The 22,488-nt window shown below is 47.8% G+C and overlaps 1 protein-coding gene across 1 annotated transcript in view; it reads right to left on the reverse strand.

Moving 5' to 3' along the window:
- Positions 1-8,305: 8,305 nt before the first annotated feature.
- ASB18 (ankyrin repeat and SOCS box containing 18) overlaps positions 8,306-22,488 on the reverse strand; it is a 55,078-nt gene continuing 40,895 nt past the window's right edge. The window contains exons 5-6 of the mRNA XM_072961888.1: positions 9,207-9,320; positions 8,306-8,491 (exon numbers count right to left, since the gene is read on the reverse strand). Of these exons, the coding sequence (XP_072817989.1) occupies positions 8,306-8,491; positions 9,207-9,320 (300 nt within the window). The remainder of the gene's footprint in view (positions 8,492-9,206; positions 9,321-22,488) is intronic.

Raw genomic sequence — 22,488 nt, forward strand, 5'->3', positions numbered from 1 at the left:
GTCTGTGCAGCGTCATCCCCTTTGCACGAACGGAGGCTGAGGCGCAAGACAGTCCCTGGCCCCCGGGAGCATCCCTCAGCAGTCGGCTCTCATAACCAAGTTTAGCATCAGAATGGCGCTAGGCACTGCCCTCCCAGGGAGATGACTTCTCTGTAATTTTATTTTAAATAAAAGATCGGTTAACTGTTTACTGCTAAACGAACGAGGCTCAAATACATTCCTCTTCTGGGGAGGGAATAGGCAACCCGAGCACTTTGGCCTCTTGTTTCCCCCCAGACTTTGTCTACCCAGGGCCCCCATCCCGATCCCACCGCTGGAGTTTGAACACTGCGGGGACACTGCGGGTGGAAGAAGCTGGGCTGCCCGCAAAGGACCCTGGGACCACCCGCCCTCTCCCCATTCCTCCGCTCGGCTCTCGCCGCCGGACCCTGGCTCGGGGGCGCCCCCTGCGGGCCGCGGTCGGGACCAGTCCCTCGGAGCGGAGGATTTGGCTGCTTGGACTCTGGAGGGAGGGGCGCCGCGCCAAGGTCCCCGCGGGGACCGGTCCCTCACACTCCCGGACTTCCGGTCTCTGAGCAGCCGGGGCCAGGTCTCCTCGTTTCGAGGGGGGGTGCTTTTAAATCTCCCCCAACCCGGCTTTTTAGGAGAAAACATCTCCAGTTTTAATGTGGCCCAATTATCTCGTTTGTAAGACTTAAAATGTTTCTCTTTAATTCATTTCAATCTAGTAAATATGCTTCAGCAAGTAGCTAATTTCTTAGGGATGGCTTCGCCTCGCTATTTGCATATAAAGCGCGTCGGGGGCGGGCCCCATTTCCCGGTGCGCGGGTCGCAGGCAGCTGGGCCTCCTCCTCAGGGGGAACCCCTGGGTTTGACCCAGGAAGTCGGAGACGCAGGCCCGCGATGGTGCCCGGGGCCCCAGGGGCGGGGGGTGGAGGCAGGGCACCCAGGCTGTGGAAGGGACAGGCTCTGAACACCCCCTCTGCTGGCCCGCCACTGCACCGCTCTGAGGCCCCTCCCCCCACTCTTATCTCGGGGAGGGGGCGCCCCTTGGTTGTCACATGGGCACCAGGATCGAGGACGCATTTATCCCCAAGTGCGTTTATTAAATCGTGCCTGGAGATAGATGGACGTGGATACAGGGGAGGAAATCGCAGCGCTCAGTTGAGCAATCTTCTGGCTTTAAATTCCAAATAAAAGTCTCAAATATTCTCGGGTCAGGGGGGCACTGTCTCATTAAAACCACTCTCGTCCTGAAACTGCAATGCAGACATTAAAGTGCAGTATTTTTCAATTAGAGCTGACGAATTCAATCAAAATTCCATAGATTAGGATGAAATGAGGCATGGGTCATTTACAGGGGAATTTAATTGCCGAGCCATTAGACAAATAGTATATTTGCCATTCCCGCGTTATCCATCATTTTCGACATCGATACTGGGGCCGCATCTCCCCGTCCCGCAGCCGCCCGGCGTCGGCTGTAAACACTCCCTTCCCCGTGTCTTCTGATTATATCTGATTTCATTTAGGGCCATGGGGGATTATAAATGTTCACGCAATCAAGTTCATTAGGACTTCAAATCGCATTTCTGATTGGGATCGCTCCGCCGCTGTCCTCGGTGCGCCTTTCAAACCCCAGGACGAGGCTTTCAAAAACATCTTTTTGAATTTAAAGCTTCACATCCTTTTGTCTTCCGACATTCCCTCCCGCCTCCCCACCCCCCGCCCCCGGCATAGTGGCCTCGCGCTCCTCTGGCCTCCTTCCCGGGGGAGCAGCCCTGAGCCCCATCGCCCTGAGGGCTGGGCAGGATCCCCGACCCGCATCCGAGGCTCGCCGGGAGAGGGACTTTGCGGGTTGCCGGAGCAGACCTTCCCCCCACCCCCGACCCCCTACACCGCCAGGCCGCGGGGCACTCAGCATCCGGAGGCCTGGGCCGGGCGCGGGGGACACCGGTCCTGCGTGTTCGCGGATCGCGAGTGGGCACGGGCCCCGCATCCCCCGCCCCCGGCCCGGCGCCGCAGGTCGTAAATGGAGAGTCCGTGGGTCCGCGGACCTGTGGGCAGCTATTGGGCTGGACCCTGGGGCTGACACCCGGGACCCCTTTCGGACTGGGCCCCTTTACTCCGGGGACCCGGGTGGGGGCCGCAGTCAGTGGAACAATTCTCTCTTCTTATTAGCAAACCCAAGAAACAAAGAAGCAGACTCTTCTGGGGAGAGCGCGACAAGAAAGGCTCAAGATATCCCTTCCAGCGCAGTTGAAAAATAATAGCTTAATATTAACTGCTTCTCATAAAAATATACTTTCGCAGAGATACAGTTACCAGAAGAAAACCCTCATTTTGCCCCCGTACTTTGAGCTCATCGCTGTTAGCTGCCTCAGTAATTTAATTGGAATGAAACGTGAGAAATGTGTCATTTTTGAAGAATTTATGCATCACTTCCTAGAAATCTCATTGTGTTAACTAGGAGCCTACTGCGTTCTGTTTAGAACCCATAATCACATTTTTATGTGTCTGTACTACGAATTAATGTGACCTCCTGTTTTTAGCAGATAAAAAAATGTTCTCTCTCCACAACATCTGTATCAAACTCCGGCTTGCACAAAGCACAAGGAACCCCTGTTTCCCCAATGTTTTCCAAACTTACCAACTTTCTTCTGAGCAGGGACAAGATATGTGAATAGAAAAAGTGCCTACCAAATGAATAATTACACAGCAAATTAAAACCCTGCATTAAACATAGTCGACACCAAATACTGCATTCTCAATCATGTTTATTGCTTACAAATTGCATTACAAAGAAATCTACTCTTTTTATTGGAGTGATTAAGCAGAATGTTAGGACTGCAGAAATACCATTCTGGAAGATTAGATGAAGGCTGAAACCCCAGCTAGTTACATTGCAATACTGAATGTATAATTTTGTTAAAGAACACGTTTAACACACAAATGAGGATAGGCTGTCATTATGGCATCATAAAAGAGTCAATTTAAAATTGTATTTATTTATAAACACATTGCCTATAAAACGCGCATATTTAATACAAAGGAAGTAGGCAGTTCCATAATCAATATTTTAATTACGGATTTTTTTTATTATAGCAGCACAATTCTGTATGATACGTCACGATTCTATAGTTTCCTTGTACTCTCCTCATCTTTATCATGTGAGCTATAATCTTGTTTTCTTTTTTAATCCTGGGAAGAGCAGGTTGATGGGCAGAGTAAGACCGTTTGCTTATGGCGCCACCTGCAGGACTCCATGAAAATAAGTTTCAATACTGGCAATCCTCCCGCTGGGCTCTTAGGAATTTTTACCTCAGGCTTATTTTAGCAATTTAATGAGATGAATTTTTGCTTTAAAATGGAAAGATGCTGGCAATTTCAAGACAAGCCCTGGAGTTTGAAAGGCGTACTGAAATCCCAAAATAAGACGCTGTATTGATCCTAGTTGAAACTCTGAATATCCCAAGTGCACACAGAAAATTTGACTAAGGAACCATTTATTCTTGAAATAATAGAATAAAAGATGCAATATTCCTGGTTTATCACTTGGTCCTTGGGCAGCCCTTAAGAGATGAAAAGCACTTGGCAAGCTAATAACACCTGCAATTGCAGTGCTGAAGCTCCCTCTCAGATGCCCGCACCAGGACCAGTCACTGGAGCGGACCAGCTCATTCTCCAAGCCCGTATTTTATGCCATTTCTGTAGAGGGTTAAGTGTTCTTTGCAAAAGTTCAACAGCCTTCCCCCTCAACATGAAAACGTAAGGATTCTTTTGGAGACTGAGGACGTGATGAGTGCACAGCGTTACTAGGATTAGCAAATGCTTCTCAAAGAGACAGTGGTTTTTGAATTTCTTCAAAACATGTTGAATTGATGATTATTATGTAACTTAAAATTAAATGGATTTTTAAAGTACACTACAAGAGAGGCCCAATGCTGTATTCAGAATTTTAAACATGACGGCTCACATGGTGCTAATCTGTGCACTGCCTACCTGGGGGCTGCGGGTTGTGTCTGTCTGGCTGTGCTGTGGACACCCCATCCTGCCCAGGGTAAGGTCAGGACAGAAGAGGGTGAACCTCCTCAGGACCATTGTTGGCAGGGAACCTCACCTGTGCATTTTTGAACTCTCTGCGCTCTGATGACAAGTTGTACAGTCAAAGATACTCAGTACAGTTGGAGGGAAAATAGTCCTCTGCTGTCTTTTGTTCTTCTCAGTAGAAACAGCATCTGCTCTTTTATTACCTTCTGAAGTTTGGACCATGTGAATGCATCATTAAACACCACATTTAAAATTAAAGAAAGTTTAGGTCTTAGGGAATTGAGTTTATGTAATGTACTCAAAGAGAACAGTAATGATGTTCAATAGGAGCTGCTGAAGAATGGAGAACATTTGTACCCTTTAATAAAAGAAATACCAGGGTATATGTAGTTCACTGGAAAAAATAGTCAGCCAGAATAATTCTAGCTTCAAAGTAGAATGCGGTGTTGGATGTTTTTCTCAACCAACTCACTTCTCTCCCTCCCTCCCCTGCCCCTTCTCCTCTTTCTCTTTCTTATCTACGTGGAACCATGCAAGTCCCCTTCATTTTAGAACTTCCTAACACATGGAGCAGAGCTAGACACAGTCATTAATGCCATAATTTTTTCACAGTTATTTTATTTTTTGCTTATCAAAGCAAATTGCTAGTTGTAATTAGATTCTGAAAACCTATGAATTAATTCCATCCCATGTAAAGATGAAGATAATGCCAAACCACCGTACTAACTCCAAGCCATTTTTGTCCTGTACTGTCACGGCCAGAAATCAGGGACAGTATTTAGTGCATCCAGAGCTACCAGAATGCAGGTGATTCAGAACCAACTTCCAGTGCCAGTTTATTTTCTGCTTATTCTGTGCAGCCATGAAGTGATGTCATGCTCCTGATGAGCTGGGGGCAGGGCAAGGACGCCTGACGTCTTTGGGCGTCCAGTTCATTGCTCTGTTTCTGCTGCACATGAATCCATGTTGACCAAGAGCACCAGACTGGAGGTGCAGGACGCGTGGCATTTGGTATTGGCTGGTGGGAGACTGCTGAGTGGGCGCTCACTAGGGAAGCCACAGGGCTGCCTGTAGGGCACAGGATGAGAGTGACGATGAGGGAAGCTGCAAAGTGCCCAAACCATCACCTGCATTGGGAACGGGCAGCCCTCATTTGATGCAGAGATGAAGGCAGAGAGTAAGTGGCCAAGAAGGGAGCCCTTTCTCTCCACACCTCCCCTGATGCGCCCACGTCTCTCCCGCAGCCTTGTTGACAAGTTGGCCTTCTCGGCTTGGCCGTGAACTCCACTAGCAGTCTGTCTCCTTGGTGGTGGGTCCTCCTCCCAAACCCTGGGCTCCGTCCCCAGCAGACTCATTCAGGATTGATGAAAGGAATGAACAAATGACCGAATGGATGACTGAATGGTTTATACCCAAAGAACTTTGTGGATTAGCTCTTTCTGGGAGAATCTGAATTTGAAAAGAAAATTCTAAGGGGTGAAAATAACAGAAAAGAATTCTCCCCTGGTGGCAGGATCTCAGTGGCTATGGGGAGTGGTCTGGGGCTGACTGTAAGAATCATGTTGTTGTTTTTAAGCTGTAACGTGGGGGAAAACATGTGTTTGAAAATATAATAACTGATCACTATTCATCAGGTTTTTAGAAATATAAAATCAGTGTGTTTAAAAAGAGTTCTCTTTTGTTCCCAAACTCCAAAACATATTTAAAATGTAAAATGTAGTGCACTGCAGAAATACAACCAAACTTTCCTACGTGGGGGTGGGATGGAGAGGGGAGGTTGAAGAAAGGCTGGGGCTGCCAAGCAAGTTTGCTCAGATGCTCATTTGCAAACCCCTGCGAGGACAGGCCTTGTCTGGGGCTGCCTGGCTGTATCTCTTACTGTATTTGCCTTTCTCATTTGTTCTCATAAAATAACGTTGCTTTGCGTTCCCATTTTTACAGTCTTTATTTCAACATTAGGCTATTTTCTTCTAATAATAATAAAACAATCATAATGATAGGAGGAAGCATTTACTGCGTTCCATCCCTGGGCTGCCTCTGGGCCTGGGGCTTTGCACACTCTGCACCCAGTACGGCCAGCCAGGGGCAGGGGTGTCACCCAAGCTCATTAGCAACGGTAAAGTTTGCAGAGCCACGGAATCCGGGGCCCCACCCCAGATGCCAGTGTCAGATGTGCCTTTCACAAGACCTCTTCAGAGTGGAGAGGCCTGCTGCTTTCCGAGACTTATTTCACTGAACCCCAGCCAGTGAGAGAGGGTCACGTGCTTTCACTGCCCAGCTGAGCAAACTGTCAGGTGACTGTTCTTCTTGCTCAGTGGGGCAGCCTGGATCTGAAGCCCCGCCTCCAGGGTGTTACCCTGGGCTCCTACCCACGCTCCAAGATGCATCCCTTTCCAGGACGAAGTAATCTTCCCAGAGTCTCACTGGGACCGCATCTGCTCACCTGCTCTGTGGCTCCTTGCAGCCTGTCTGATTCAGTTCAGAATCCTTCATCTGGAAGCCAAGGCCCCCGGGCTGCCTCCCACCTCCTCCAGCCCTGCCTCCTTCCAGTTGCCAAAGCACGGGGACCCTCCCCTCCAGGAGGACGCATCACTGTTCCTCCATCGTGCCGTGCCCTTCCCTGCAGCCCTGCCCTTCCCTGCAGCCCTGCCTTTGTTCAACTTTTCCTTTGGATACAGTGGTGGCTCCTGAATGCAGGTGGGGCTGGGAAAGCGCCCTCTGCCGGGCTGGGTGTGTGTGGGGTCGTGAACCATGTTTACACAGGTCAGGCAAGTTGTCCAGTCTCAGAGGGCAGGATGGGGTGGGCCGGCTGGAGGCTCTGGGGGAGGCTGTCCTGTCTCTCCCTCGGCCTAACCACTGTGTTGCAGCCTGACCACATCGCCCTTAAGGGGTGGCCCTGTCAGGCCCCCCTTCACCCCCGTGCTGGGCTATGCTCACAGTGCACACAACATCCCCCCTTAGACTGCAGTTGTCTGCTGGGTGTGAACCCTGCTCCAGACTGTGACCGTGGGACGGGGGGCCGCCGGGCCTGAGGCTGGTCCTTGCGCTGGCTCAAACTGGAAACAGCGGAGCCATTCGGATGATGGCCATTAAGAGTCCTTGTTTTAAAAACAGCATTTAACCGAAAATTTGAGATCTAGAAAGGCCAACAGAGTAGGAGACAGTCACCAATGAAGACAGAGTTTATTACCCACCATCCCCAGGAAAGGGGCACGCCACCTGGGGCAGCACCAGGGATAGTCCGGGGGAGGGGGAGCGGCTGGGGGCAGGAGCCTCAGCTGTGGCTTCCCTGGAAGGAATGGGCGAGGCAGCGCCTGCGGGCTTAGGCCTGGCACGGCTGGGCTCCGGGTAGAGGGGCTGCCCCAGGCGTCTGGCACCGGCCCCGGGGGATGCGGCTGGAGCTCCGGGGAGGTGCTGGGGTGTGAGCTCGGGACTGGTTCAGGAGTATTTGGGGGCAAGTTGATTCCTGTCTCTAGGAATTGGTTCATCCTGGGAGGGGCCATCCCTCCAGGGTCTGAAAGGCCCCAGATGTCAAAACACCCGAACACAGAAAAAAAGGTCATGGTCAGCACAGCCCGAGGCTGTCAGAACCACCTCCTCTGTGAACGCTTGGGCTCAGCTGTCACCCTGTGTGCGTTCCCAGCGTCTGGCTCCCTGGGCTGTTCCTCACGGCTGGACCGCGTGGCTGGGGAGGACGTGGAACAGAAGACGCACGTGGGATCAGCACGTCCGGCTCACCGTCCCTCCAAGGTCCTCCGAGGGCGCTCCGACTGTGGTGGGCTTGGGAGCGGCAGTGGGCTCCGGGGAAGGGGCCCCCGTTACGGGAGTGGGCGTCCTCTCTCCGTATGTACGTCCGTATGTATGTTTTGGGGACAGAGTCTTCCTGGAGGGCTGGGCTCTAGGCGGGGTGGGATGGTTCCCATGAGGCAGAGGGTCTGAAGCGGGGTGCATGAATGCTGCGAATCTGCTGTGGGCCGGAGACAGGCCTCAGAAAAACAGATGTGCCTTCTAGTTCAACTTCTGTTGAAAGCGCCTCCTGATACGAGTCCCATGGTCCTCAGTTTCAGTCCCCACAAGCAGCCCTGAGAGGCGGAGAGGGCGTTCATCACCCACCCGGTTCCCAGGGGAGCCTGACGCTGGGCGAGGAGTCTGTGCCCTGGGCTGGGGCTGGGGTGGGCAGTCCCATCTGGGCCCCTCCTGACCTGCCACCCAGCCTCCACGGACGAGCACAAGCATCTTGGTCCAAGTGCCGTGAGTTTCAGTGCAAAACACCCTCTGGCTCGAGAAGGAGGTAATTTTGCAGAGACTTCGGCAAGGACAACAGGGGCACAAGGTCAAAGCACTTTCGGCCAAACGTTTTCCGGATGGCACAGCGGCAGAGATGCTGCAGGCAGCGCGGGGTGTGGGCCAAGGCGAAGAGGGACCGGTAGAAGGGCTGGTGCATCTGAAAGGAAGGCAGGGGAGCATCAGTCTGGGTACCTGGAGCCCTCAAGCCTTTTTCCCCAGACAGAAGACCACACAGGTGGTCCTTTCCTGGCTACTGCTATGGAGTAACCCATGAAAGGCATCCTCCCAACCTCCCCAAGAGGGTCTGTGTCCTTTGTTTTGGGAGATTTCAGACAACACGGGCCACCTCCTGGAATTCCGCTCTGTCCAGCCCCTCTGCAGAGCACAGCAGGTGTGTTCAGTGATCCGCCCGGGGCACAAGTCACTGAGAGCACGAGGGGACATTTTCTAGAGGCTTCTAGACAAAGATGTTCTCTCTCTTAATCGACAGTCACCTGCGGACCTTGCTGTGTGCGGATGACGTGCCCACAGCTGCCTCGGGCATGTCTTTAGCCGTCAGAAGATGAAGCCGATACACAGGAGCCAGACCCTCTGCGGTCCATCCGCCTCTGGACACTGGCTACTGACGCACTGATACTCTTAAGCCAGCGTGGTCCTTGCAGCCCGCAGGACCCCAACCAGCACAAAGGCTGTGTGATTACTGAGCCTCCAGAAGAAAACCACAAACACTCAAGTGCTCCCAGTTTCCCTTTCTCTTACCTTCTCCAGATGTTTTATACTCACCTGGGTATTAGTGCAAAACTGCACACACAGGTGAACAGACACAGGCCACACTCCTGTACTAATGGGGGAAGGGAGGGCAGCTTCCTCACCTGCAACACATCTTCAGGAATCAGCTCCTTCCAGGACTCCGACACGCGGAGCTGAGCGTAGGAGTTGAAAAGGACTTCGATGACCGTGGGGGCTGGCGCGCAGGTCTTCAGCACCTGGTTGGGAACGGTGGGAGACACAGTTCGGGTGGACTGGGTTTGGTGTCCAAGTGGGAAAGGGTAGGGAGATAGGAGGGGGTGCTTGGATCCCACTTCTGTGGCTCCCTGGTGTGTGTCCTCACTGTCCTCACTCACGCAGGGAATGACAGCGATCCCATCTACAGTGCAATAGGGCCTTCGAAGGGCCACAGGGCTCAGGGCAGGGACGCACAGGGCAGCGCTCCGCAAGGGGCTGTCTCACCATCGTGAGAAGCGGGAGCCAAGCGCTGTGCATTCAGAACCCAGGAGGGGGATGCTGATGGCTGGGCTGGTGCTCTTGGCCCTGGAGAGCTGCTCAGAGGGGAATGAGCTCTGCTGGGAGGAAGTCTGGACCAAGGGCGGTGTCCCCAATGTCTTACTTCAATTTTCTAACATCAGGACATTGGGGGAGAAGAACTGCTTTGCTGCTGGATTTCTTCTCAGCTTGGCCTTTTCATTTTACTTTCACAGTCCTCACTGGCAAAGGACGTCTGTTTCCTAATCTGCAAATTCTACAATTCAAGTCCATCAGCTTCATCATAAAGATGGAAACAGTATTTGCTTTTTAAAAATAAACTTTTTTTTTGTTATAGAGAAGTGTGAACGCACACAGAAGTAGACTGAATAGTATGAGGCACCCTCGTGTACTCAGCATCAACTCGTGGCCAGTCCTGCCCATCTACTGCCCCAGCCCCCTCCCTAATTTATTTGTTTTATTTAAAAAAATTTTTTTTGAGGGGGAGGCAATTTATTTGATTGATTTATTTTTAGTGGAGGTACCTGGGATTGGAACCAGGACCTTGGCATGCTGAGTACATGCTCTACCACTTGAGCTATACCCTCCACTCCCAATATTATTTTAAGGCAAATTCAGTGTATCCAATCATTTCATCTGTAAATATCTGTGTCTCTAAAAGGAAGTTTAGAAGCATAAACAGTATCATAGTAACAGCTGAGAAATTAACAAGTTTCTTAGCATCACCTAACATACAGTCAATGTTTAAATTCACAAATTTCTCTTAAATGCTGTTACATTAGAACAACCATTTATTTGTTTGAATAGGAACATCAAATGAGGCCAACACCTTTGCATTGGTTGATATGACGCATTTTCAGATCCTTTTTTTTGTTTCATGTGATTCTTTTTGTTGAAGAAACTGGTTATTTGTCCTGCAGAGCTTCTCACTGTTGGGGTTTTTTGCTACTGTATTCCCATGGAGTTTCTGAACATGCTGCTCTTTCTCTGCCTTCTGTAAATTAGTAGTTGGATTTAGAAGCTTGATCAAATTCAGATTTGATTTTGGGGAGGAGTGGGGCAACTTTGCAGTTCTCTTTGAGGTTTAAGATTTGCTGAGTGTTGTAAAATTGTTCTTCCTCTTTCCTGGTTGAGAAAACTGAGGTTAAGGAAATTTTCTAAGGTCAGGCACCAAATATCTACAGTGGACAAGAGTCAGGGCCAATTGCTAAGCCGGGTCTGCCTCACGCTGACTGGAGCTCCTTGAACACGCTCCATGTGGTTGCTCCCTTTACAACTTGCCTAGCTTCTTCCAGATCTAACACCCCTTTAAGATACAGAAGAGCAAAATAAAAAAAAAATCATGTTTCTTTGTTCAGAGATAACCACGATCAACATTTTGTACATACTGATGTTTTATGCATTTAGACACAAAAATCATATGTATTACAAAAATGGGCTAATGCCTCACATATTATTGAAAGTTGATTTTTTATCATTCAGAATAGACTGTGAACAATTCAAAAACTATAAATGAGCAGTTTAACATCATTTTTTAGTGGCCATATAATATTGCATGAATATATTCAATGTATAAGTGGCCTTAATATGTTTTGATACTATAAACAGTGAATATCTCTGAACACAATTCTCTCTCTTTTTGCGTCCAACCATCCTTATTTCAATTGCTTATATTGAATTGCTGAAATAGAACTGCAGGGTCAAAGAGTGTGTACATTTTAAAGCTTTTAAAACATACTGTCAAACTGTAAGTGTGTAAGTTGTTACACTTTTTAAAGAACTGAGTATGGAAGGGCCTCTTTCTTCCTACACAGACCATCTTGTTAATTACTTAAATTTGATAGGTACAATATGGAATATTTACTTATGGTTGACCATTTGTCTTTCTTCTTTTGTGAATTGCTAAATTATGCCTTTTGCTCATTTTTTCTATAGTGTGTTCAGTTTTTTACATTGATGTATAAGCAAACTTTACTTATTAAGCTTATTTTTCAGGTAGACAATCATTTTTACAAATAATGGTATTTTCTTCTCAGTATTACTATTTCTTATTTATTTTTCTTGTCCTATTACTTTGGCTAGAGCTTTAAAATTCAATGTTAAATAACAATATTGATAGCAAGGATCATCATCTTAGTCCTAATTTTAATAGGATTGTCTCAATTATTTCTCCATAATCTTGGATATTGGTTTCACATAAATACTGTGTTTTAGGTTAAGGAAATATCTTTCTATTCTGAGGTTACTACAAATTTTAGGATTTAATTTTTTTGCCTTTTTCTGCCTAAGTTGATACAAAAAGATTTTCCAATACTGATCCATTTTGCCTCATAAAAGAGACTCTGGCTATTCTTCTAAATAAGATGACAGATTCAATTTGCTAAGATTTTTGTGTCTCTTTTAATAACTAAATATGGTTTATAGTTTTAGTGTTTTGAGCTGTTATTTTTTGGTTTTAATATCACTTTATGTTAACTTAGTAACCTATCTTTTTAATACTCTGGAAGATTTTCATAAGTAGATAATTATTGGAAATAAGAAGGCATGATAGATCTTGCATTTGAATCTTTTAAGCCTAGGCTTTAGTTCCAGGTGATAATATTTTCAATTTCTTTCATGGTTACTGGCATATTTTGTTTTGATTTATTCTTGGCTCAATTTTGTTGACCTATATTTCTTGGAAAACATAACGAAATTTAGCATTGCCTATGTATCAGTCAGGGGTCTATCAGGAAACAGATGGCACACTTGAGATAGGATTATTCCAGGAAGGTTTATTGATGTTGAGTCTAGTTAGCCAGCTGTGAGTACAGGGGAACCATGAGGAAGAGTGCACTGATGTGGAGCTGGTGCAGGGCTATTTCCACCCCTGGGCCTGAAAGGTGAGAGAGTGGGCTGGATTGTTTTATCAGGAGCAGTGATCCTTGGCTGGGGACACACAACCAGCCTGAAGCCAGGTGAATACATTCTCTGACCTCATTCTCTCTTCCTCTCCAGCTTCTGGGCACTGCACTGGTGAAAGGAGCAGTGGGAGCAGAGGGCCAGGAGCCTTGTGGGTGCATCCCTGCAGGTGGAAAACAAACCTGCATGGGAGATATCTCCACTGTATCTAGGAATAAGCACCCTTTCTCATTTGACAATCACTGTGATTATATTTGCAATGCTTCTTCATGTTTAGTCTTGCTGGAATTTTGTCTATTTTAATTTTCTTCTCAAGAAATAAACTACTGGGTTTCATTGATCAGTTCTCTTTAAAAATATTCCAACCTATTAATTTTGCATTTATTGCTATTAATCCCTTTCTCTGTTTCTCTTTCCAGCTCCTTGGATTGACTGCTCAAGTTAACTTGGCAAAATGTTTTTCCTTGAATCACAATAAAAGCAACTTTTAAAGTGATGTAGGTCTTCCATTAAACAAAAGTGTGGTCAAAGCCGTAGTTCTGAGGCAAATGTTGTCATTTTCTTTCTTAAATAGTCAACAATTAAACAATATTCATTTGGAAGCATGCTATGAAATCTTCAAAAAGTTAAATTATTTTTAGAAATTAACTCTTGCTATTAATTTTGTGGTGTACTGTGCTGTAGCTTTAGGTAATGTATGATTTGGGAGCGCTAGAAGTTGTATTCTGTTTGCATGGTTCTAAGTCCAACATGGATCTGTCACCTTTATGATTTGAAGCTTCTAAATTTTTCCCACTTAATCTGTGGGAAAGACTTAGATATGAATCAAAAATCATCTGGAATTATTCTTTTTCAGTTAGTTTCTTCATTTAACATAATTTTTTTTGGCATGTAAATTTCTTAATGGTTATCTCTTCACTATGGACTGTATCCTTTGTCAATGTCACATGAGTCTCTTCTTCCACTCATTTTGTGTATTTCCCTGGAATTTTTCTATGTTGCACATTAATATCAATACACCATTTTATTTTTAGTTTGTTTTTACTAGAATTCCCTATGCCCACTCTTTAATTTTAACCTTTTGTTTCACATTGGTTTGAAGTGAAAGTCTCTGTATTGGTAATAGGGTAACTTAAGACATTCATATTTATTGTTATAAATAATTCATCATGTCTTACTTCTATCTCAGTTTATTCTTTATGACTTTTTATGCCTTTTGTTTCCTTGTTGTCTGATTTCTGTTATACAGGTTTACAGTTTCTTTGTATTTACCTTTTATATTTTGGAAGTCTGTATCTCATTTAAAATTTTACTACTGGTTACCTTCAAAATAAAAAAAATTAACTGATATTTCTCTAAACATCAAAATAGTATCTTTTGTGTTCTAGATATACCATTATCCTTTCTCTCACATCTCTCTCAATTTTTCTCCTTCCTTAATAATATCTGAAGTTGGGTTCCAGACTATAATTGGTACAAGATCGTATTTTATGTTATTTATCTCCTTCGTGAATAATTTTTGGTAGTTGCATTTAGTTTTATAACCTGCCTTGCACTTATTTGTCTCTATTTTAACTGGATCATTTAAGCCATTCATTCCACAGATATTTATCAAGTTCCTACTGGAAGCCAGGGCTTGTGTTATCTCTGTGTGATACAAAGGCAAGCCCTGGCTTCACAGAATTTTACAGCCCCAAACAATATCATCTCAAATAATAATGATAATGTTAATAATAATAATATAGGTGCCACAGTACTCTGGTGGGGGAATCACAAGATGCTTGAAATGGTACCTAATTCAAACCTAGATTTGCGGTGGTGAGTTGGTCAGGGAAAGATTTCTAGAGGAAGAGACATTCAAACTAAGACCTAGCCATGGAGTAGGAGTTGCAAAAGGTATGGAGGGTTCTGAGGACTAGCGTGTTCTAGGTGGAGAAAACATTTACCAAAACTGGGAGGCAAGAAGGAACAAATAATATTGGCTGTGGCATGGAGTTTGACACAGGGACTAGTGAGAAGAGAGCCTGGAGAGGAAAGTAGGGTCAGATGAAGAACAGCATTGTCTGCCAAGATAAGAAGGCTAGATTAACGTTGAGGGTACCAGGAAGCCCTTGGAGGATTGTGCATGGGGGAGTGACAGGATCAGATTTTAATTTTAGAAATATCACCATGGCTACCATGTTGCGATGAGTTTCATGGGGCCACGTTGGAGGCAGAGAGCCCAGATATGAGGATATTTTTGCAATCCCAGGGGGAGATGGTGGTAGCCAAAACTCAGCTGGTGGCAGTCAGAGTGGAAAGGGAAAAACGATTTTGAGAGATATTTAAGAGGTCAAGTTGAGACAGACTGAGTTTCCCATTCCTGAGACAGTCTTTCACATGACCTCTTTGTCAGCTGAGTACTCCCATCCCATTTGGCCTCCACCACTCCACCCAATCTGCCCTTGCCAAGAGCTCCTGGGATCGGGCTGCATCTGGTGGTCCAGGCTCTGCCTCGCCTTGTGCTGCATCAGCACATCTGACCCAGCTAATCGCGTCCTCCGCTTTGATACTTTCCTCACTTGACTCCCACCCTTCCATCCCTTCACCTCCCTCACTATTCCCCTACTCACTTTTCTCCTTTTCTCTGCTGCTTTCTCACCTCCATCTTATCCATGTTGCGATGGCCTTGGATTCAGTCCCCATTCCTTCTCTCTGGTTACTCTCACTCTCTGGTGACCTTATTCAGTTTCCTGACTTTCAATACCATCCACATGCCACTGACCTTGGAAAGCATGTCTCCAGGTCAGTCAGACCTCTCTCTCAAACTCCAGACTTGAATGTCCAACTCTTACTTGATGCCTCCACTTGGCTGGCTCTATCTCACACTTAACATATTGAAGACAGAGATCCCCAGTCTCCTCTCACCCCGGACTTACCACCCATCACCTTCCTTGATGGCTCTCTCAGGCAAAAAGCTTTGGATCATCTTTGGCTCCTCTTTCTCCCACATCCAATCTGTCAAGAAATCCTGCTAGCTCTAGCTTCAAAACATATCCAGTGTCAGACCACCTCTGTTGTCCACGTCACATTTGCCCTCATGTGGAATGTGGCAACAACCTCCTAACCCCTCCCTGCACTTCTAATCTCCTCTTCCTAAAGTATTTTCTCGACGTGGAGACCACAAGTGTCCCGATAACATGTTAGTCAGGTCACACCACTCCTCTGTTCAAACCACTCCAATGGCCAAAGTCACTACAACGTCCTACGAGACCCCACATAATCTGCGTCCCTCCCCTACCTCTCCGATCTCATCTCCCACCACCGTCCCACTGGCTCTCTCCACCTTCAGCCACACTGGTTCCCTTGTTCCCCACCCGGGCCAAGCCCACTCCATCCTCGGGGCCACAGACCAGTGGCTCGTCTGCTGGGCTGCTCTTTGCCTAGATATCAGCTTAGCTGATTCCCTCTCCTCTCCAGTCCACCCACCCTAAGCACCTTCTTTAAAACTCACTGCCCCTCGCCCGGCTTCTTCTCCCCAAGTCCTTATAGCTTGACTGGCCTACTTCTTATGCTCACTGTTTAAGGTCTGTCTTCCCTGTTAGAATGTAAGCTCCGTGGGGGTAGGAATACTCTCTTTTCTCTGATCTATTTCCTCATGAGGTATTATGAGCACCTAGTATGTTCCTGGCAAATGGCTGGTGCTCAGCAAATATTTGTTGAATAAATAATCAAATAAATAGAATTATTTTTTTTCTTTTCAAAAAACATTAGGAAGGCATGTCTTATGATCCCTTGACATCTAAAAGTGTCTTTTGCCATCAAAAATGATAGCTATCTTGGCTGAGTCTAGAATGCTAGAATGCAAACTTTTCCTTTAAAAATCTGTCAATGATGTTTCATTGTTTCATGATAATACTGCAACAGAGAAATCTGAGTCCAGCCTGATTTTTATTCCTTTATGAATATAACCTGTTTTCTGCTTGGATACTTTGCAAGCTTTTTCTGTGACTTTTTAGAACATTTTTGCTAGAACATATATAAATACATGTCTCTCATCACTGATTTGTGGAGAACATCTATTCAACTTCCGTAAGTTAAGATTTTTTAGTGCAGCTGAGTTTTCTTCTACTATGTCTTTGATTATTATTTCTGATCCATCTGTTGTACATTCTTCAGTAACATCAATTATCTGTGGGTTGGCTCTCTGCTCTCTGCCCTTCATGGCCATTGTGTTCTCTTTTAGTTTCCTGGCTTTGTTTTTTCCTTTTGCACTTAAGATCTTTTAACATTAGTCCTTTGTAGTGAACATTGTGGTTGACTTCCCAACACTTCAAATGATTAGATTAATCCAATCTTGATCATTCTATTTCTCTTGCCATTTAATGGTTTGAGGAAGGGTAGGTTTAAGCAAACCTTAAATTGAAGCCAATAAAACACAAGGAAGGGCTTCCTCAGGGCCTCTAGAGAAAAGCAGCTGGGTCTGAACAGGAAGCTGGTTGGTCCAGTTGTTGCTGGAAGCCACCCTGGGACCAAGAGAGGAACCATTTTGAGGTCAGTGCTGATTTACTGAGGTTGGAAGGCATCTGGTTCTTTGATGACATCATTGAGACTCAGATGTAACCAATCCTGAAGACTGCTTCTCCTCTGTGCATCTTGTTATGTGAGATACAAGGGAGGTTGGAACCAAGTCAGACAGGGGCTGCCTGATGGGGGCTGTGATTATGAGAAGGAGCTATCTGGGAGTACTGGAGCCATGGAGATGCAGGTGATGCTATAGAAGCTACTCAAGGAAGAGAAAGAGGAGGCGAGATACTGTGGCTTCTTTCCTTCTCCACATTCAATTTCCAGTGGTGTCCCCTTGGCTGAACCCAGAAGCCAGATGATATGGGACTCAGCATTAGCCTGGAGGGACTGGATGCAGTGCCTGTGTCCTCTCAAGATGCAGAGCAGGACACAGGGACAGCAGGGACTGGATGTGAGGGCACACAGGCAAAGAGCACAGCACCTTCATTTACATCATTGATTTGATTCTTTTTTAATGAATCAGTTTGAGTTTTACTTCCTTTAATGTGTAATTTAATCCACCACCTTGCTCTTGCTTTCTTGGTATAAATTTATCTCTTCCATCTTCCTTTCCATGTTTTTCTTTTGACTTCTCACCTTAACCTGTTTGGCTTTATGGACTTAAAAGCTATGTCCATAGAGGATGGGAGGGCACACAATTTCCCAGAATTTCTTCTGGACCTTTTGATGAGAGGTGGGGATTTCCTCTCTATTCTCAGGATGCTGCCTCATTTTTCTTTTTCTGCTGTCTGCCCCCTCCATGAATCCATTTATTTTTCTTTGTGTTCATCTCTGATTAAGGTGAGATCCAGACAGGAGGCCTGTCAATACGCAGGGGAAGTCTGTGGTCCCATTCTCTGTCTGCTTGTGAGACCATGGAGGGGCAAAAGGGAGGAAGGCTGGCAAGGGTGATGCCAGCCCCATTCTCAGCTTGTACTGGTGACTCGCCTGGAGACCAGCGCTCCACCAGGAAGCCTCTTCCTCCCACGAGCTCCCCAGCAGATTAGCAGGTTGCTATGCAACCCAGGTTCCTCGGTTTCCACCTCTGCACTTGACTGCATTTCCTCTGATGCACTGCACCTCCACAAGCATCCGCTACTGCCCGGTGGACTTAAACATTTGTTTGTAATGTCTGCCTGGCTGCCTGAAAACTTAGGGCAGTGCAGCAGAGGTGTGTCGGCCTTCCTGCCATGAGGTCTTCATGAGGATTTACTTTCTCCCTCTCTTCCTTCCATCCTTCCCCCCTTTCCTCTTCTTGCTATGTCTTCAAAGATATTTTAATGTGAAGACAGGAGCAGCTGCCCTTTTAAATTGGTAATCATATTACTATTGTCATCTCTGGCCCCTCCCTAACCCAAATCTGTTTTTTTCCTAATTCATTACCGTCACAAGCTTGGGCTTAAGAGGGCTTTACAGGAGGAGAAAGACAGAGAATGAACATGGGAGACTGAGCTGCAGAGGGGGAGCCAGGCTGGCGTGCATCCTCCCAGCCCAGCCTCGCACCCCACAGTGTGCTCCTGGTGTGTTGATATTTCTGGCTGACACAAGCCACCACTAAGATGCCATTTCCTGGAGCATGGCCCTGAATTCAGTTGTCCTCCTTCTGTGCTGGGAGAAAACCCAGCTCACACTGGACACCTCTAGCTCTAGTCTGTCTGTCTTTATGCGGTATCCAAGGCAGGTCCTGCATCTTCAGACCTTCCTCGGGCTAACCTCGGCCCTCCAGTTGCCCTCCCATGGCCCTCTCACTTCTCTGTGCAAAATGTTAGCCGGTTCCCAGTGACTGCATGCACCATGGACATCCCCAGCCCTCCCCCGAAGTCCCCTCCCCCAGGACGAGCTGTCCTCCTTCAGGGAGCGCACCCCCTCCTCCAGGCCCCTCCTCCCTGGGTCACAGACTGTGACAAAGTCTTATTGCCTGTCTCCGGGAATTCATTTCCTGTCTCTCCTCTGTTCCACCTCTCTGGGGCTCCCCGGCCCTCCCCAACCCCTCCACACTGTGCCCCCTCATGTTTGCCAGGCAGCTGGCTGCCTTCATTATTTTTACGCCAATACAGTTTAAAAATTTCCGCTGCCTCCTTGCTGTCTGCAGAGAAGCGGCTGCCACATTACTCTGACACGCTGATGTCATTAGAGTCCACACACACTCTCTTCAGCTAATGAGGCGGCAGAAAGAAAATTAAGGGGAAGAATCACACGGGCACACTGCTTTATATGTAGATGGAGAAATAAAACAAGAGCAAGGAAAACAGAGGCGCGCTGTTTCTGATAGCTCCCCTCCCTCCTCCCTTGGGGGGCCGGGTGCACCCACTGCTGTGTGAAGCCTGGGTTTTGACTACTGCTCCCCCGGGATTCTCCCACGGAAAACCCTGGGAAATTGGAGGCTGAAATCACGTTGCTGAATTCTGTAATTAGGTAAAAAGAAAACACAAAACTTCTGGTCCAAATTTTCAGCATGGTCAGTGCCCAGAAGGTAAGGCAAGATCAGAGATTTGCAGGTGCTTCTAGAATCTGTCATTCTTGCCATCAGCCTCCATCTCCTCCTGTCCAGTTGCCTGCATCCCTCACTGGGATTGCAGTCTGTGGTTCCCCACCAGCCCTCCTATGCCAGCATGTCCCTATCCCTGAGCAGAGAAGTCACCCTCCAATTCTCATTGGATTATGTCACCTCTCCTGCTTAAAATGATGACATAGATTCCCATTGTTCTTAATACAAAGGCTCAAACCCTTAACAAGGCCCCTGCCTAGCATCCCAGCTCAGCTGGTTCCCTTTTGCTGTTTCCTCTCCAGCTACTGGGTCACCTTCCCCCCAACCCCGCCAACCCTGCACATGCTACAGTGTTCGTTCTGCCCCAGGACATTTGCCTGTGCTATTCCTTCTGCCTGGAATGTTTTTCCCTCCCCTCTTCACACAGCTAAGTCTTCAGATCTGGGCTCACTCTATAAGAGCTTGGGGGAGCCTTGAAGGGCCCCCCATCCCTAGCCAGGTCTGGCCCCCTATTTGGCATTTTCAAGGTTTGGAAGGCCCTGGCTTTGCAGCTTTTAACATCACAGCAACTTCACAGTGGTGTGTGTGGCTGTCTGAGTCAAGGCCATCTCACTCACATGACTGGCAGCTCCAGGAGGGCAGGAAAGACCTGTGCTCCTGTTGAACACTGTAACTCCTTAGAAATGTCTGTTGAATGAATGAATAAGTGCTTAAGAGGTGCCTGTGAGGGAGATTTTTCACTGCTGGTATTGTCCCTACACTTCCCCAACCCGTGGGCAAGTCTGAGTGTGAGTAACTGATGACTGCCAGGTGAGGGGCAGCGGGAGAGAGAAACGGGTGCAAAGCGCTTTATTCCAGACCAAGCATCCCACTCACAGAGTCAACTCGTGGCAGTTTGCAAAGCAAGTCTGGATCCACACGGGCGAGTGTTCTCTGCCTTCCTGCCTGCTCTCCTCCAGGCTGGGCCCCCGCTGTCCTGATGACTTCCAGAATTCAGGCGCCTGCCACCGCGCCCGCACCTGCCCTCGCGCCCGATACCTGACTCTGGTGTTAACTAGGGGTCAGCCGGGCAGAAAGGCCTGGCATTGTCAACATGCTTGCTTCCCAAGCCGTGACACCGCTTTGATGTTCGCGGCAGCGCACTGCGCGCGGCTCCGATGGATGCTCCGAGTCCGCCTGCCGTGGCGACGGTGCCTTTGTCTGGGCATGGGGGAACTGTGATTTATGTCACAAGCTCGCTGTGAAACCTTTTGCCTCAGTAATTCTGAGCTCCGTGGGTGTCTCTTTACATCTATTTAAAGCACGGCTGCTGCCCACGGCCGGCGTGCTCTGTGACATTCCCCGGTGCCTCTGTGTCCGTCTCGCCATGGCGCTGAGTCTTGCCTGTGGAGCATCTTTGTGGCTCGTTTCAGTGTGTTTGCTGCGCGCTCCGCGGGGCTGCAGAGCCGAGTCGGGGCTGCCCTTTGATGTCCCGCGTGGTGATTAGACCCCTTCCCCGGTGGAGCACTCGCAGGGGGCCTGGGTGGAGAAAGATGCTGCCGCCAGGTTTCCTGTGTGCTGGCCCCGGCCGTCCTGCGGGCAAGGCTGCAGCATCACAGGCACGCGGGCTCAGAGGACGCTCGGCGTGGGGGCAAACGCATTCCTGGCCGCGGTCTGGTCCTGCCCGGAGCGCCGGGGCGGGTGGCTGCGGACCTCTAGGCACTGTTTCGTGGGGCGCCCCTCCAGGTGTGGGGGACCTCAGCGCAAAGAGGTCGGAAGCCCATTTCTAAAGAATTAACTGCATTCCCGCGCTGTGGACTTGCTGGAACTCCCTTCACTCATTCAACATTGACGGAAAACCGGGAAGTGCCGCCGGCATTGTGCTGTGCACAGGGGAGGCGAGGCTATTTTGTGAAAGCCTCAAAGTATTAAGATTTCTCAGAGAAACACCAATTCCTTCCACAATGACGTGGAATTGCTGGGAGATGCATTGCCACTTCCAGAAGCCAAGCATGCTCGGGCCTCTGGGGCCCCGGTGTAACTGACTGCATCCAAACCCACCCCATGCCCACCCTGCACCGATCAGGCTCCATTCCCGTGTGGCTGACACAGGATCCCTTGAGAGGACCCCAGGACAGGGCTCCTGGAGGCCCAAAGGGGAGGCGCTGGCCTTGCCCTGTATCTCTAGGTCAAGGTGGGGTGATTCTTACAGCCCCAGGGGCAGAGTTCAGGCGCTGGAGGTGCTGTCCCCAGGGATGATGCCTGTGGGACTGCCCCTGGGATACGGAAACCTGGTCAGAGATCACTCCAATTAAATGACTTAGAGGCTATCAAAGGAATATTACTAGTCGCTACTGAAATATATTGACTCTTTCTTCTTTAAAATAATTTGCCCCAGGTATCTTTCACCTGTGGCCCATCTTGTAAAGTCTTGTTTCTTTCTTTCTTTTTCTTTTCCCCTTTCTGTCGTGGCGGTATTGGGGATTGAACCCAGGACTCTGTGCATGCTAAGGGTGCACTCTACCACTGAGCTATACCCACCCCCTCCCAAAGTCTTGATTCTTTCTTTGTTGTTTCTTTTGTTTCTTGTTCATTCTTGATGCAGTTTCACACCATGAGGCTTGAAGTGTGCAGCGTGGTTTAACGCACACACGGTGTGAACTGGAGGGGCAGTAGGTGGGTCTTGTTTCCATTTTATCAGTCGATGAACTAAGCCTGCTACTGCTGGCAAAAGTCAAAATTAAATTATGAACATAAAAGGTAAGTGGTGTGGGATATAAAAATGCTGGTATTTCTTCCCTCTCATGAGCCCACCATGCTGGAATCTCTGCATTGGCAGAGTGCCTTGGGAACATGACTTGATGACAGTGCAGGAGCTGGCACAAGAAACTTGTCATGATGTTTGTCAAGTAAGGAAGTCGCCCGTGTGTACCTTCCATTTCTCACCTGTGGTTTGACAGACACGGCCTTTACTAGGC

Source organism: Vicugna pacos, chromosome 5 (assembly GCF_048564905.1).
Source record: "Vicugna pacos chromosome 5, VicPac4, whole genome shotgun sequence".
Taxonomy (NCBI): Eukaryota; Metazoa; Chordata; class Mammalia; order Artiodactyla; family Camelidae; genus Vicugna; species Vicugna pacos.